This window comes from Pleurodeles waltl, chromosome 5, assembly GCF_031143425.1.
Source record: "Pleurodeles waltl isolate 20211129_DDA chromosome 5, aPleWal1.hap1.20221129, whole genome shotgun sequence".
In the NCBI taxonomy this organism is placed as follows: Eukaryota; Metazoa; Chordata; class Amphibia; order Caudata; family Salamandridae; genus Pleurodeles; species Pleurodeles waltl.
In genome coordinates this window covers 1,719,086,599-1,719,101,790 of record NC_090444.1, presented here as the reverse complement: position 1 = coordinate 1,719,101,790, position 15,192 = coordinate 1,719,086,599, and the positions used below count along the sequence as shown (strand labels likewise).

The window sequence follows — 15,192 nt, the reverse complement described above, 5'->3', positions numbered from 1 at the left end:
ATTTGGGGAACACCTCAAATAGATCTATTTGCAACAAAACAAAACGCAAAATGCCAAAACTTTGCATCCAGGTTCCCACACCATCCATCCCAAGGCAATGCTCTATGGATGAATTGGTCAGGGATATTTGCGTACGCTTTTCCCCCTCTCCCTCTCCTTCCATATCTAGTAAACAGATTGAGTCAAAACAAACTCAAACTCATACTAATAGCACCAACATGGGCAAGACAACCTTGGTATACAACACTACTAGACCTGTCAGTAGTACCTCATATCAAGCTACCCAACAGACCAGATCTGTTAACACAACACAAACAACAGATCAGGCATCCAAACCCAGCATCGCTGAATCTAGCAATCTGGCTCCTGAAATCCTAGAATTTGGACACTTAGACCTCACACAAGAGTGTATGGAGGTCATAAAACAAGCTAGAAAACCTTCCACTAGACACTGCTATGCAAATAAATGGAAAAGATTTGTTTGTTACTGCCATAATAATCAAATTCAACCATTGCACGCATCTCCAAAAGATGTAGTAGGATATTTACTACATTTGCAAAAATCAAATCTAGCTTTCTCTTCCATAAAGATACATCTCACCGCAATATCTGCTTACCTGCAGATTACTCATTCAACTTCCCTATTTAGAATACCTGTCATTAAAGCGTTTATGGAAGGCCTAAAGAGAATTATACCACCAAGGACACCACCTGTTCCTTCATGGAACCTCAACATTGTCTTAACAAGGCTCATGGGTCCACCTTTCGAACCCATGCATTCTTGTGAAATGCAATACTTAACGTGGAAAGTTGCATTTCTCGTTGCCATCACATCTCTAAGAAGAGTGAGTGAGATTCAGGCATTTACCATACAAGAACCATTTATTCAAATACACAAGAATAAGGTAGTTCTAAGAACAAATCCAAAATTCTTACCAAAGGTTATCTCACCGTTCCACTTAAATCAAACAGTAGAATTACCAGTGTTCTTCCCACAGCCAGATTCCGTAGCTGAAAGAGCACTACATACATTAGACATCAAGAGAGCTCTAATGTACTACATTGACAGAACAAAACAAATTAGGAAGACAAAACAACTATTTATTGCCTTTCAAAAACCTCATACAGGAAATCCAATTTCAAAACAAGGCATTGCCAGGTGGATAGTTAAGTGTATTCAAACCTGCTATCTTAAAGCAAAGAGAGAGCTGCCTATTACACCAAAGACACACTCAACCAGAAAGAAAGGGGCTACCATGGCCTTTCTAGGAAATATTCCAATGAACGAAATATGTAAGGCAGCAACATGGTCTACGCCTCATACATTTACCAAGCACTACTGTGTAGATGTGTTAGCTGCACAACAAGCCACAGTAGGTCAGGCTGTACTAAGAACATTATTTCAAACTACTTCAACTCCTACAGGCTGAACCACCGCTTTTGGGGAGATAACTGCTTACTAGTATATGCACAGCATGTGTATCTGCAGCTACACATGCCATCGAACGGAAAATGTCACTTACCCAGTGTACATCTGTTCGTGACATGAGTCGCCGCAGATTCACATGCGCCCACCCGCCTCCCCGGGAGCCTGTAGCCGTTTAGAAGTAGATCTTAAACAATTGTACATTTGTAAATATATTACCTTAACCTTTATTATGTACATACGTATTCATTCCATTGCATGGGCACTATGACTAACATACACAACTCCTACCTCACCCTCTGTGGGGAAAACAATCTAAGATGGAGTCGACGCCAATGCGCAATGGAACCGAAAGGAGAGGAGTCCCTCGGTCTCGTGACTCGAAAAGACTTCTTAGAAGAAAAGCAACTTGTAACACTCCGAGCCCAACACCAGACGGCGGACTGTGCACAGCATGTGAATCTGCAGCGACTCATGCCACGAACAGATGTACACTGGGTAAGTGACATTTTCCATATATATATATATATATATATATATATATATATCAATCAAACCAAGGCCCTTTCAGGGATAGAGTGACGCGTAAATTATGCAAAACACAAAGGAGAACTCTGGGAAGTTCCCAATTTTAGGTGGAGAGCTGCTCTAGTAAGGAGCACCCTGCAACACCAGCGACACTCTAGATTTGCTCACCTCAAAAGTCTGCTTATCTAGCAAAGTCTTTAAGCATAGGATTAGCACAGTGCTATCCTCGCCGAGCTAGATAGTGACAAAGTCTTTTGCCATTCGTGGTAAATGGCTTTTGTCATTTTACAGCTCGGCAAGGATGACACTATGTCAATCCTATGCTTAAAGATTTTGCTGTACAAATGGCAAAAGACTTTGTCACTATCTAGCTCGGCGAGGATAGCACTGTGCTAATCCTATGCTTAAAGACTTTGCTAGATAAGCAGACTTTTGAGGTGAGCAAATCTAGAGTGTCGCTAGTGTTGCAGGGTGCTCCTTACTAGAGTAGCTCTCCACCTAAAATTGGGAACTTCTCAGAGTTCTCCTTTGTGTTTTGCATATATATATATATATATATATATATATATATATATATATATATACACACACACACACACACACACACACTTTACTAGAATTGCTTTGTTTGACTATGTAAATCTTTCACAAATCCTTTTTTAAAGATAAGAAATGTAGAGGATAGTATAGCCCTATGGACTGCAACTATGCAGATATGCAAAGAGAGACTGCTCCTTTTAGGGCTCACAGCCCACTATTATCCCATCATGCCCAGCAAGTGGCAGTTGCCTTAGTTCTTTTTTTCCAGCACCTGGTGTGTTGCTCTGCATTAAACTAAGAGGAAACAATGCCAAAGAATGCAGCACTCCTAGTCTGAGTAATGAATTTATTAAGGCACTTCCCAGATATCAAATAAAAACACACTAATAGATTAACTCAGATGCAGTGAAACGCGTATATATGACAAAATACTCACAGCAATTAAACAATTACAGGCAAAAATGTGCAACTTTTAAATCCATCATCCTTGCCAGCACCAAGCTGGGAACCCTGAAACAGGAGACATTTCTCCCAAATGGGATTTTCCTGGGCAGTGCATCCACCTGCGGGCGAGCTCCTCCCTCAGCGCCAAGTTTCCACACCTTTTATACATTAAATTAGCTCAAGTGGAAGATTCTAGTAACCCCCCTCCCTTTGGTTATGGAACTCAAATGCTGGCTGTACTCGGTCTGTGTCGAAAACGCGCAAAGGAACGGGCCCTGCCCAAATGCTCATTCCATAGACAGAGCAGTACTTTTCCCTGATGGAAACATTGCCAGCCTGGTATACTCTTATGCCATCTGCATCCCCTATAATATGTTGTGGCACGGTTTGACCCTGCTCTGGTGAGAAGAGCGAAAAAACAAGCTGTGTGTGGAAGAAAATCAACTCTGTGTGGAAAAAAACCCTGGGCCGCTGTTGTGACTTTACCTGAAGCTAAGCACAAAATGGAGTCAATGGTCAAGATTGAGTCGGTGGTCAAATACACATAGCATTACACCTGGTGACAAGATCTTGGAGCACTGAGCTCATCCTTTTTTTGGCTTGTTTTCTCAAAACTCTCACTGAAGCTACTTTACTCCACAGATTTCATGGCAAGCATGTAGGCACTGTACTTATGCTGTCCTCTTTATCTTTTGCCTTTTATAAAGTGGTATGTGAAAGATTTACATAGTCCAATGACACACTTCCAATTATCACCCTTTTTTCAATTGTCAAACATAGCCTTCTTATACTGTAACATATTACTCTTGTGTGTCTTTAGGACTTACTGAGGAAAGGCAAGCCCCTATTTCCCCAGCATTAGATCTTTAATAGATTCACGTGCTAGAATAATTCCCCTTCAGAGTAGGAACGCCCACCCCGCTTACTTTTCCAACAGCATTACATACCTATAACATAGCTTAGTAAACCAACAGGAATCTTTTGCAACCAATCATCTATTTATGACCTATTTATGAAAGAGCGTTTTGTTCTATATGTGACAGTAGTGGAAGGTGACCAAAACATTGCATCTCGTTTTCTGTCAATGTCATTTAACCTAGATCTCTCTGTTTTGCAAAGATGGTATCTAGACGTCTGATCATAGTACTCACTCTATCTTTAAATGTGTGAAAATTGAATGTTCAATTTCTTTTTATTCTTTCTTTGAGCTGTTTCTTTTTGGGGGGTGATTTCTCTTTGTTTTCAAACTATTTGCTCATGATGTTCACCTTTCTGTTGTTTTATAGGAACATTACCTGTAAATCAAGTCATTTTGAGTGCTGAAAATCAGATGACCCTTCTGTGTACTTGTCCCAATGAAACATATGACAAAAAAGAGAATAGTTCCTGTCTACCTCGTGAACAAGGTACCGTCAGAATGTCAAGTCTTGTAGTTTTGATTTTGCTTACTTCCTTTTTCTTCTGTTGTGGAATTCAAATTGAATTCATAACCTTCCTTTTTTCGTTGTTGTGCTACTCCAAGCACTTTTCCTGTATGTATTTGTATGTAAAGCTCTATTTCATAGAAAAGAGGTCTTCATTGTTAATTATTGTGTGTTACTCATGAACCTGACTATTTTAAGCAAATTTAGCTTTAATGAACAAATAAGGTTAAGTTGATGGTTTATATTGCATTACTTTTTACTTCTGTGCTGGGAAAAACGTGATGACGGTGCTGCTGTCAGAGAATTAATGATTACACCTTGATCCAAGCTCCACTAAAATCCCCCCAAATGTGTGAAAATCAACATTGTACAAGAAGAACCCAGCACCTTTTCCCGTTTTCAGTCTTCTTGAACTTTCACTATAGTGTCAATGTGCTGGAAAAAACCATTGTAGAATACCCACTTTTAATTTCCTTAGACCGGTGTTGCACATTTCTAATTTAAATTATAATACACAATGATACATGTAAACACATTTTAGATATTAGCACATTCTCTGTTCTCCAACAAAACACACATTTCTCATTACATGGACAGATATCTAGTCTCTGGCAGACAAGGAATACTAAAAATAAAACTGAGGTTGGCTTTCAAATGATAAGATTTTTCCTAAGAGAACTAAATTCAAGTGAATAAATAAAATAAAAGTACAGCATGAGTAACATAAGTAATTTGGTCTGGGTATGCCTGACCTCGTTCTTAGGGCCTGTCATCTTAGAGGTTTAAACTCCCCACCCCATGAAAACTTGAGTCAGAATCAATACGTAATTTAAGATCTCGAAAACAAATTCAGCCCAAAGCTTTTTGTAGAAAAAAAATCAAAATGTGATTGACATGTTTCTGGAGTCATGGCTTTTGAGTTAAAATGACACACACACAAGTATTATTAAACTTTTAAAGCCTGTCAAAAACTTTATTAAAGAGATCTCAAAAACTACTGCACTGATTACACACATCCTATCAACCTCATTATTTGACCCAAGCTTAGGACAGTCAGTGGCAGGCACCAACGCTGCTAATCAGAGGAGCCGACTGCCGGTTTTTCACTTAACTATAATAACATAATGCAAGGAACTTCGATTTGCTGGGCTATAGGTGTTTTCAGTTTAAAATAATGCTAATTCAACAGTGCCTTTGATGGCTGAGAGTAGATTAATCTCTTTAACATGTGGAGCGAGAACAATCTATGGAGTTGCAAAGCATGCTGATTGTATAACATGTTTTCATCCACCTTATGATGCCATTTATATAATTCTCCCTTAAAAGGCTCTTCATGGACAGAGACATTCGTTTGGTTCTTGCCTTGTTGGAAGAGCAAGGATCATCTGTACCTTCTTCTGTACAGGCAAACCACCATAAGAACCAGCTGATTTTGTGTCAGTTTAAAAAAAAAAAAAAAAAAAAGTCTGACATTTCTTAAGATAATAGGCCCTCCAAGCCTGCTATGAAGGTTCATTCTACTAGTCACCTTTGAAGGAGGAAAGGGGGGAAAAAGAGGAAATATGATGAAAGTAGTTTGTCATCAAGCAGCCTATGTAACCATTCTAACAAAAGGCAGCGTTCACAGTCGAAATCAGAAATTGCAGTCAAGAAAGTGAAGAAATCACTCTTTCATTGATGAAAACCTTGTTGTCTATTTTGTTTATAGAGATAGTGCCCCATTTATCAGTCAAGGGTGCCCCATTGCTTGTCTTGATGATGGCAGACCATCAATCCACATGCACGATTTCATCAGCTGTGAAGCAACACCCTTCATTGTTGTAAGAAAATATAGGTACTCGAACGTTGATATCCGTTCTAAGAGGGTTTTCCTCATTCTCACATATTCTTTCTGACTATAGATGTTGTCTTCCAGAGACTGCCTCCCCAGTGCAACAGATAGTTGTCTCGTTAGTGCTGAGTTCAGCTCATCTTTTGAAGATGTCATTGGTTGCTTTTCATTTGATATGACCATAGCTTCAGCAGTTGCAATGTCAACAACGATTTTCCATTCATTTGCAAGTGACTGCAGCTCTTTCAGATCCCCCAATTTCATGGACTATACTGATAAAAACATTGCTAGTTTCTCAAGTTACAGCTCATGCTAGAGAGAATTTGCTGCAATACACACCATCTGCTGTAGAAAGAAGGGTTTGACAAGTGCTCAAGTGGTGTGTCTGCAGTGGGATATAGAGGCTTTCTTCATGAAAAGGGAGCGTGAAGATAAATTGGATAGGGAAAATCAAGCAGTTCAACTCCCAGGGATTTGAACATTAGCAATGTAATGATAGACTCAGATGATTGCAAGAAAGATTATAGATGGTGCTGGCACCCCGATGAACATCATCCTTTGACAGACAGACATTTTGATGCACCTTGAATGCCCATGGTATAAAACGTGGTTTTTGACATATAATGCAGGTTCCCAAATGTAAGCTCCATGTGTTATGTTTTTTTTTAAATGTTACCACTACATCAAATTCCATTGTTTTTTCCAGTTATACCTGTTTAGGTTCATCCTTGTTGTAATATACCTCCAGTGTCGCCCCATTCAACTCCTGTTCATCATTCTATACCATCATTGTATCCTCCTCCTGCTTCTCAAGATGCTCATGTTACTGAAGATGCAACACTGCCTCAGGATGTAGATGATGGAGGGTACCCAATTCGATAGCAACAGTCCTATGAAGGAAGATGTTTCTCTGATGGTCTGTGTTCATGAGCTGATGATGATGACTGGCATCCTTGAGTGTCAAAACATCCTAAGTAGAATGGGTTTCTGGCACCTAATGACAATCTCTGAGCCAAGGCAAAATGATTCTCCTTCTTAGTCTACTGGTGGATATTACAGCCTCATAGAAATAGATTCTAAAGAATTCAGTTTGCCTTTTCACGCTTAAGGAAAAAAAACACTTTTTTACTTCATTTTAATGAAAAAAGCAAAAAAGAAATCCGATCCTTTATTCAAGGAAGGCATTTTGGTGATGAAAAACCCACGAGGACCATGCCACAAGTCCTCTAAGGATGGCTGCAATAGAAAATGTTTTTTTGATGCTAACCAGTTAGAGCCCACAGGTACTTGGTCTTTGTTTTGAGCCTGTGGATCTCAAATGGGCAATCGGAGAAAAAAACTTTCTCATTCATTTTTTGTTTTTAATTTTTGATTCGCTGACGTTCCTTAAACGCAGAGTTTGAGGGCTGTCTGTGAACCTACTGTCAAGACACTATCACTTCTATGATTAACATGTTGGCTCAGTTTTATTCCTACATAAAAGCACTTATCTTGCCGCCTCCACTTGTTGGATCCACACACCTTGCCATTCATATCTTAGCAGCTTTCTTTATAAAAAGTTTAGTGCAGATTTTCTGAGCTGCACCAATGTTATTAGCAAAATAAATGACTTTACAGTAAAAGAAAAAAAAACTTTGCCATAACTATACATATACAGCCCTCTGTGTGAGATAGATATTAGCGAGACAGTCATGCCTTTGAGTTAAGTGATGCTCACTGCAAAAGAAATCAGATTTTTGTAACCAAAATACTTTTGGCTTCCCCCTTCTCTACTTGCATCAAATTTTGAGAACCGATGAGTGCAGGAGGAAAATATCTTACAGTGGAAAGATCGTTCAAATGGTTCAAAATTAATAAAGGAGAGTCTCAGAATTGTTTTTACTAGTCTATAAAATGGATTTTATAGGAAATGTGTATGTGCACAAAACTCTGAAACCCCTGAACAGATGGTTATCTAATTTTTATACCACTGCAACCTTTCGGTTCTTTTGACATATTTTGTTGAAAGCCCATTCTGCAATTTTGACGATATAGGGGAAACATGTATGTCCAATGGGCATGTGAAGTAACATGCACAAACTGATTTGAACACAGCACATATTTGTATGTTTACACTAGGCCTCCCATTGTTAAGAAATACTGGAAGGAAAGCAATACAAACAAAGAATGGAAAAATACAAAAGCATCACTGGCACAAAAAAAAAAAAACTGAGCTTAGGCTAATGGAAGAGGCCACGTTAGCCTGTCCATATCATTAGAAAAGAACTATCTTCAGCTGAGTAAAGAACAGACAACACTTCTCCCCTCAAGGGGTTATATAACTCAGAATTTCTTAGAAGTAAGTGGAAAGAGAGTCTCTGTGATCTCTGCTCAGTTGTTTCCTCTAGATAAGCATTTTATGTACTTTTGGCCTGTGCTGGACTTTTACCACTCTTCAACTGATCCTGCTTCACTTCTAGAGGAACTTTTCCTGACAGGATCCATGTCAGACAGTCCTAAAAAGGCCTTTTCAGACCTTGTGGATTCTGTGAGAACACAAATTATACTCCGAATATCCCCACAAGGAGTGCATCATTTACCTATATCCACACTATAAACTCAAGGAGTGCATGATTTGTCACACCCTCTCTAACAAAAACCCTCCGATAGGAACCTATTCTTTTTTTTACTATGACTCCAGGAGTCAAATGCTAAGGAAATTCCTTCTTCAGATGAAGAGCAAGATACTTCTATGAAGTCTAAAAGAGCTCTAAAAAGCGGTTCAAATGTCATTTCCAAGACCTGACTTTTCAACGTCTGATGGTGCAGAGCGACATAAGCCCAAAACGTCCAGTCACTACCAGACTCATTGTGAACCTTCAGCACCATCTTGGAAGATAAAACATGAGCAACAATCTAAGATAAAATTACTGTCAATTGATGTTGTCGATGACTACATCGATGATGGAAACTGCCATACCATTGACAACAGCAAAAGTGGCTGTTACTACATAAAAGGTACCATTGAAAACGTTGGCCTCATCAATGATAAAACCATGGACAACTGTCTTGGTTCGTAAGGACAACACAAATATCATGTATCTGATAGACACTTCTAGCTGCAGAGTCTTCTCCTTTGAATTTCACCAGGCGTCAGACTGGATCTGCAAGGTTTTCTTGAGCCAGTACCCTTGTGAGCTGGTAGGTGGCATTACGCCACTTCGTTGGCATCATCTACGCTGGAAGTATGTCCTCATCACCTACATATGCACCACCTCAGGATGCTGACGTCCTTTCTTTTCTTTTCATGCCAGTCCGCACAGATCCAGAGAGCTACCTACTGTCACTTTTTGACAGTTTTTTTTCGATGTTTTGTCAACCCTTTTTTGAGCTTTTCCTCCTGGTGTGTCGAGGATGTCTTTGTGGAAGACTGGTTTTAAACCATGTGTCACCTACCAATACTCCATGTCAGTTACGGACCCACACTCCGTGTGTCTGTGGTGTCTGGAGCACGACCACAACTTCAACTCTTGAGGGAGAGGTCCGTAAAGCTGCTTGTACCCTGGCAGGCAACTCTATGGAGATTTTGGGTCTTGTCGAGGGGAAGGTCCCAGGACTGCTCCAGAAGCCCCAAGCCCTCTTCATCTCACTCAATATCTTTGAGGCATAAGAAGCACAAGAAGTCAGTGTGCTTCGGCTTCTTCTAGTCTCTCGGCCAGCGCACGAAGGAGCATCAGTGTTCAAGGCATGGTTCTGCAGAGCGTATGCCTACGTCAACTTTGCTCCTTCCACCTTTTCCCAGAGGAGTGACACTCGCTCAAATCAAAGACTTATTAGGTCATGTGCCTCATTTTTTAGCAGGCCGACCACTTTGGAGTGCCTTCAGGCCTTGCAGGGTAAAAGGGTGGGCCCCCATCTGATTTCATGTTGGCAGCTTCGGCGGGCCCTCATGGATATGATCATAGATCTGGACTGGTGCCGGTTGTGCCAACTTGACCTTCCCAGACGCTGATACCACTGGCAGCGCCAGCCCTGTTTGAATCCCTAAGCCTGCCGCAGTGGAGTCAACCGTCGCAGACTCCAGTGCTGACAGGACTCTAGGTGTTTCAGCCCTATTCTGAAGGGCTAGGCCAGAGGCTTGAGGAAGAATGGGAGAGGCCACTGTACCTTTTAGAGTACCAGTCCGACAAGGACAGGTTGAGGAACTGGGTGATGCCGGTGGTCTGGACATGTCTCCAGATACCAGCATGCTTTCTCTCACTACTGTGGCTACAGAGGAGGGAGCAACATATGCTATGGTGGTGAAGTGGGCAGCTGAGATCCTGGTCCTAGAGTTGCCCTTGGTGGCAGCCTAGACGAATACTACAGCCTACGAAGTGCTACAGCTGGGAGCTTTATCGTCCATACCCCTGCTCCCTATTAATGAAGTACTAACTGATGTGCTAGTGGAAACCTGGTCCAAGCCCTACACAGGGACTCCTATGAACAGGACAATTGTCCTCCTCCATCGCCCGGCCACAGGAGACCCATCTTTCCTCACCCAACTCCCCACCCCAGAAAGCTTGGTGGTCCAGGCTTCCACTTCCCATGCCACGTTTCCTGCCACACCCCCGGACGGAGAATCCAAGAGCCTGGGTATCTTCAAAAAGAAAATGTTTTCTTCAGCCAGCCTTGAATTATGTTCGTGAACACCGTATGCTTATTGGGCCGCTATTACTACACTCTGTGCGATACGGTTGCTCAGGTGCTGCCACATGTCAGGGAGGAGGCCTGTGCGGTTCTCTCCTAAGCGGTCAAGGATGGGAGACACACAGCTAACTTCACCCTTCACTCTTGTTTAGACATGACCGACTTGCTGGGCAGAGCAGTTTCTATGACAGTGGTGCTCCGATGCCACTCCTGGCTAAGAACATCTGGCTTTTCAGTGGATGTCCAGGATAGCCTGATGGACGAGCCCCTTGATACCAGGAAGGCTCTGCACTGAAGCACTTTTAGGACACTGGCCATGGGCAAGTCATTTGGCCTCTCAACTGTCCTGTGTCAACCCCAGGTCTGCCTTTCACTGCTTTTGTGACTACGGCAAGGGTTTTGAACTGCACCAGCCCTAGCTACTGTCTCGCGCCCGCTTCCCAGCCTCTGCGTGGGTGAGGGCGCGGTTATTCCCATCCCTGTGGATCAGGTTGCCAGAGGTCTGCTACAATCACCACTCCTCCCCTAGCAGCAGCTGCAGCCCCAAAGCCCTCCTAACCTTGCCCTACAAGATCATGGGCACCCAGTTGGTTGCGGACTCCGAAATCACCTCCGCCTCTGGCAGCCCATAACATCAGAAAGGTGGGTCTTACATAGCATTTGGAAGGGCTACTCCCTCCCCTTCCAAACTATTTCTCCATTGTACATCCAGCTGACAGAGGATCATCTGTCGTTGCTCTGTGAGGAAATCACAGCTCTCTTGGCCAAGAGAGCCCTAGAGAGGGTTCCAGGGCCAGAAGTAGACTGTGGATGCTTTTCCTGTTACTTTCTGGTCCCCAAAAAGGGCAAGGAACGTCACCCTTTCCTAGACCTCAGAACCCTCAACTTCTTCCTGAGAAAGGAGAATTTCAAGATGCTCTTTTGGGCTCATGTATTGTCTGCCCTGGATCCCGAAGACTGTATAGTAGCATTGGACTTGCAGAACTCCTTCTTTCACATCCCCATACTGCCTGCCCATCACCTCTATCTGTGGTTTACGGTAGGCCCACAAGCACTTTAAATTCTCTGTGCTCCCTTTTGGCCCTATCAGCATCCCTTGGGTGTTTACCCAGATGATGACGGTGGTCGCATCTCATCTGCGCAGATCAGGGGTGTCAGTCTTCCCCTATCTCAGTGACCGGCTGCTGAAGGTGGGCATGCCAGATGACATATGCGAGCTCTACACTGGGACCTGAAGTTCTGTGGGCGCAGCATCACATGAATCTGTCCGACATGGTCCAGATCTCAGAGGGGACTGCAAAGGACCTGCAGTGGTGGCTAACAAACTACGATTGGGTTGGAGGCAGACCAATCTCCCTTCCCTAACCAGATCTCACAGTAGTGACAGATGTCATTCTTGGGATGGGGCAGCCACCTGGGAGAGGTGAAGATCAGAGGACTCTGGTCTCCGGCAGAATCATGACTCCACGTCAACTTGCTGGAGTTCCGTACGATCCGACTGGTATTGAAAGCCTTTCTACCCTCCATCAAAAGAAGGCTAGCGCAGGTTTTCATGGACAACACCACCGCCATGTGGTACTGCAACAAACAGGGTGGGTGGGGTGGAGTTATGGACCCTCTGTCAGGAGGCTCTGCACATCTTGACATGGCTGGAACAGCAGGGCATATCCCTGGTGGTTCGACATCTGGCAGGTTCCCTGAACAACAAATCAGATAAACTCAGCCGTTGGTGCCTAGTAGATCACAAATAGTGTCTCCATCTGGAGGTGGCACAATCTCTTTCAGCAGTTGGGGAGAGCCCTAGTTAGATCTGTTTGCCTCCTCTAAGAGCACGTAATGTCAGATGTTTTGCATGTTGGAGTTTCCAAGGAGGCTCTTACTCTGAGACGCTTTTCATCTCAAGTGGGGATCTGGCCCTCCTGTATGCCTTTTCGCCCATATCACTTCTGCCCTGAGTTCTCAGGAAGATCAGGAACAACTGGGCTCAAGTCATCCTTGTGGCTCCGGACTGGACACGGAGTCTGGTATCCTGAGTTTCTACACATGAGCATCAATCCTCTGATCAGGCTGCCCCTTCAGGAAGATCTTCAGTTGCATCAACAGGAGAAGGTTCTCCACCCGATCCTGTCAACTCTACTCCTTCTTGCATAGAGATATAGCAGCGACAGTTGACAAGTTTTGACCTTTCTCCTGAAGTCTGCAATGTTATCTTGGCAGCCAGGCGTCCCTTTACCAAGACAGTGTATATCTGCCGGTGGAAGAAATTTGTAATATACTGTGCAGTAAAATCCATTGACCCGTTTTGTTTCCCTTTCTGATGTTTTTTATTCTTGCCTTCGCTCAGCAGAGCTGTGCTTTGGGCACTCTGAAGGGTTACTTTTCTGCTCTGTCTGCCTTCTTGCGGCTGACCATCCCTCCTTATTTAAGTCCCCTAATGTAAATATATGTCTAAAGGGTCTTGTACATATGTTTCCTCCTTCTCCTTTTATTATGCCTCAGTGGGACCTTAACTAGGTCCTCACATTCCTGATGTGCCAGTACCATGTCCATGAGAAGAGACACCGAATCCTCGTTACCTTGGAATGAGGTCTCTAGATCAGACTCAGTGGGGATACGAAGACTGGGTCAGCATCAAGGCGACGTGTAGCATAGATAGCGTTGATGGCATCTGATAGGAATCTCTGCGATTATCTTGTGTGTGTGAGATGTATTTATACAGATCTGGTAGGGCCCCTGACGCAGGTATGTTCCCAAACAATAGATAAGTCATGCTTGGGGGCGGCAATTATATAAACAATTCCCTGAAAGGTACATTATGTTACTGGCACACAAAAGTGGGAAAGTACGTAATGTGAATACCTAGGTATCTCATTTATCTTTGACGTTGATAGTGACGCCTTTACAGAGTGGCACAGATAACATGAAACTAAAACATTTTCCTAACTATAAACATGACAGCCATCTTGGAAGAAATAATTAAATAAATGTGCTAAAACAGAGCATGCTAAGTAGGTTACAAATCACTAGATGTCGGGGCACAGGCATACAAGCCAGAAGGCTAAACTAACTCCTGATTCCCATTAAAACTAAATAGAATCCACTACACCCTCCCCATTGCTGGAACAAGTGCGACGCCAGACTAATGATGCCAGAGAAAGGTGAGTGAACCCAACCTAAAATGCTCTGGAATAAAACAAGCTAAAGTCATATTAAAATATAACTAAAATCTGATTAAAACTGGTTAAAAATAGCTAATCATACAAAGAGATATAGACCCTCCTAACATTGGCGTTAAAACTTGCCTACTGGCTCGGCGACGGCCGCCAAAAGACCATCGCTGTGGCTACCAGCCCTCTGCCATTATATGACCACAGCTGGATTTCTGCGACAAGAAGGGCGTGGGGGATGATGTGTGTGTGCGTGAATGCGGGTGTGAGTATTGATTGTGTGTGAGTGCATGTATGTGTGAAATCGTTCTGCATGTATGTTTGGAAGTGTGTGATTGGATGTGTGTATGTCGTGTGTGTGAAGGGGGCGTGGTTGTAGAGGGGGGTGTTTTGGGAGGTAGGGAAGTGCGGGGGGGTCTTTGGAAAGGTTGTAGGGTAGGGGGGGCACCTATCAGTGACAGGGAACAAATTCCCGGTCACTGATAGGGTGTACTGCCATGGTTTTCTTGGTGTTACGAACACCACGAAAACTTTGGCGGTAGGCGGGGTCATAATCTTGCAGGCGGCACAATGGCAACCGCCGGGCTGGAGATGGATATCTTTTTAATGTCATACCCAGAAAAGTATGTGAACTTAACTGAATGTTTTGGGCTCCCCACAGGTGGACTTGAACAGTGTTTTCCACTGTGTGTAATTGAATACTGATCTGTGTCTAGTTGCATGTTGCAGGTAGTAATGTCCCCAGTTACTATAGCAGAGCATTGCCCCATAATTCTTTGTGTTGGTTTCCTCATCACTTTCAAATACAGTGTAGGCCTGCATTTCAGTTGACATGGAATCAACTGTCTGGGCATTCCAATTATCAGATACAACACCAGGTGTAATTATATCAGTCATAGAAATTTTGAAGACATATGGAATTTAAATCATCTCAGTAGGCCTGTATATATCAAATGGAACTTAGTCCCACACAGTCCCATCAGGAATCAGTACAGCTGAAATGTTCACATGGGACAAGTCTCTTCGGACCTTATGCGAGGAAAGATATGGAGTTAAGACTTCATCCACAGGCTCAACAGAGGAATGTTCTTGAGGGTAATTACCATTTATAAGCAAGAAGAAAACAGTCACGAAAAAAACCCCTGGAAAAAATGCAAGCAATGT

The 15,192-nt window shown here is 42.9% G+C and overlaps 1 protein-coding gene across 2 annotated transcripts in view; it reads left to right on the top strand.

Annotated features, from left to right (window-relative positions):
- Window positions 1-15,192, top strand: part of TDRD6 (tudor domain containing 6) — a 1,091,010-nt gene that overhangs the window by 696,854 nt on the left and 378,964 nt on the right. For both annotated transcript variants that reach the window (XM_069236084.1, XM_069236083.1), the window contains one exon: window positions 4,225-4,344. In XM_069236084.1, the coding sequence (XP_069092185.1) occupies window positions 4,225-4,344 (120 nt within the window). The remainder of the gene's footprint in view (window positions 1-4,224; window positions 4,345-15,192) is intronic.